Genomic DNA, 2444 nt, shown 5'->3' on the forward strand with positions numbered 1-2444 from the left:
GAAAAGAATATTTAGAGTTTAGAGTTTACATTTTAACTAACTAATTAAAATATTAGTCTATTCATGACTGATTTATAAAAATAAATAAATAATATAAATGAACATTCTAGAATATGTATTGCATTAATCATGACAATTATTCCAAAATCGTTGCTTAATAAATAGATAAAGGAGTCCCCACCCAAACATAAATTATATTCATTCTCCATATTCTTTATCATCTACCACACTCGCATAATCGCACCCTCTTTTTGGTCGTTATATATATGATGATTTACATAAGAGCGCAAGCAATACATGCGTCAAATATTTTAAATATTCAAACATTCTCATGAACACCATGAATTTTGATATTTCTCTTGGTCTTGGTCGTGGCCTTCATGAACAAAGACATAAACAAAGCAAGAAGATTAAGGAGGAAGAGGAGGATCCATGTAATAAGGCATACCCATATTCTCTTACCTTAGGAGTTGGATCCCCTAATAATAATATTGAAGAGACAGATAATCATCAAGTAGCTACTACTACAACAAAGACTGAATCGGATGAGTTTATTTATAATTTGCATCAACGTGCCTCTAATTCTACTAGCGTGATGTCTTCATTTTCCAACTCCTCTAATAGCATCAAGAGGGAGAGAAATGATTTCAACAGCCAAGAAGTACATCATGAGCCAGAGAAGATTTCATTTGTTGATGCTGATGATGTAAATGATAACTCCAGTAGGAAGAAACTTAGGCTTACCAAAGAACAATCCTCAATCTTGGAGGACACCTTCAAAGATCATTGTACTCTCAATCCGGTATATATCTTCAAATTCTTCATTAAATTAACTAACATGTACTTGGTTAGAATTTATTTGAGCAAATTAATTGGTTATAATTAGTGAGCATAATTAAATATGTTTTTTTTACAAAGATATTAGTTTTTTTTAGGAATTAAATGTTTTTAATCTCTATAAAACGAGTATTATTTTAATTTAGTCCATTTAAAAAATTTATTCAATTTTACCCATTTATTTTATTAATTTTTTTTAATAAAAATGAGTGCATTTGGTCCATGTATTTAGTCCTTGTAAAGCAAAGTAATTAAATTGAATAAATTTTTTGATGGACTAAATTCAAGTAGTAACTAGTAGAGAGAAAAAACATAATTAACCCTACTATATAATATGATGTTATTTATAAGTCATGAATTGGTTTGATTTCTCATTTTCCTTTGACACATGATCAGAAGCAAAAGCAAGAATTGGCAAGCAAGCTGAATCTTCGGACGAGACAAGTGGAGGTGTGGTTTCAAAACAGGAGGGCAAGGTTGTCATTCTATATTTACAATCATGATTCTCTCCATGTTTTTTTACATAATATTATTATAAATATTTTTATGGTTTGGAATCCGGTGTTAGACATGCAAGCGACCTTAAAACTCTTAAGGATAATTTGTCGTCTATTTAAGTCCCACAAGATTCAAAAGATTAATCTCCGCAGTTGAGCGTGCGAAGGATACTTGGTTAATTTCAACTCAAAATTATTTTAGATATAATAAATTGTCACCGATTAATGATTATGATATCTCATATGCTATCAAACAAATGAAATTATATATTTTCACATAGTAGAATGCATGTGTAAAATTTACACACAAGCAAAATTCTTAAATGTAATCATTTACCATATAATATATATGCAGGACAAAGCTGAAACAAACGGAAGTGGACTGTGAGGCACTGAAGCATTGTTATGAAACTCTAACAGAAGAGAACAAGAGGCTGGAAGAGGAGTTGAAAGAGCTTAAGTCCATGAAAACAACGGCACAACCAGTAAATAATTACACGCAGCTTCCGGTTGCCAGTCTTACAGTTTGCCCTTCTTGTAAAAGAATTTGCACCGGCACCGGCACCGGCACCGGCGATGAGAATGGCTCCTCTCACACCACGGCTTTGATTCTCTGCCCAAAGGCCCAAATTCACTTCTATGCAAATAATAATAACTATACGTTCGCCAAATCTTCTGCAACTATTGCTAGCTAGCTAGCTAGCTAGGGAGGCTAAATGAATACAGTTTCATTTTCAGATAATTTTGCTTTATTAATGATATATACAATTCTCATTAATTGGATAGTAATTCATGATAGCCGATTATTGAATATGAGGATCGGAGATTGATCAAGCTTTCTCATCACGTACGTGCTGCTTATGTGGTGGACATGATGATATAGCCGATTATGCGAATCTCAATGATTATAAATTGTAATTAGTTTTTTTTTTTGACAAAATAAATTTAATTAGTTATTTGTGACAATCTACAAATTAAAACTGATCCTTGTGCTACTCATAAAGTATGGTAACAATTATGTTCTTACAATTATTTTCATTTCGTGGATGTATTTAAAAAATTGTTGAAATATACGCATTTGGTTTAATAAATATATCCTTTTTTTGCTAT

General features: G+C 31.5%; 1 protein-coding gene across 1 annotated transcript; it reads left to right on the plus strand.

The window, feature by feature from the left end:
* The first annotated feature begins 292 nt into the window (after window positions 1-292).
* On the plus strand, window positions 293-2444 carry LOC146942229 (homeobox-leucine zipper protein HOX15-like). Its single transcript, XM_085756175.1, has 3 exons — window positions 293-802; window positions 1234-1313; window positions 1690-2444. Exons 1-3 carry the CDS (start codon window positions 332-334, stop codon window positions 2027-2029), a joined length of 891 nt encoding a protein of 296 aa, XP_085612301.1. The 5' UTR covers window positions 293-331; the 3' UTR covers window positions 2030-2444.

The sequence above is a fragment of the Medicago sativa genome, chromosome 3 (assembly GCF_051527215.1).
Source record: "Medicago sativa cultivar Bolivia chromosome 3, Bolivia_mono, whole genome shotgun sequence".
Classification (NCBI taxonomy): Eukaryota; Viridiplantae; Streptophyta; class Magnoliopsida; order Fabales; family Fabaceae; genus Medicago; species Medicago sativa.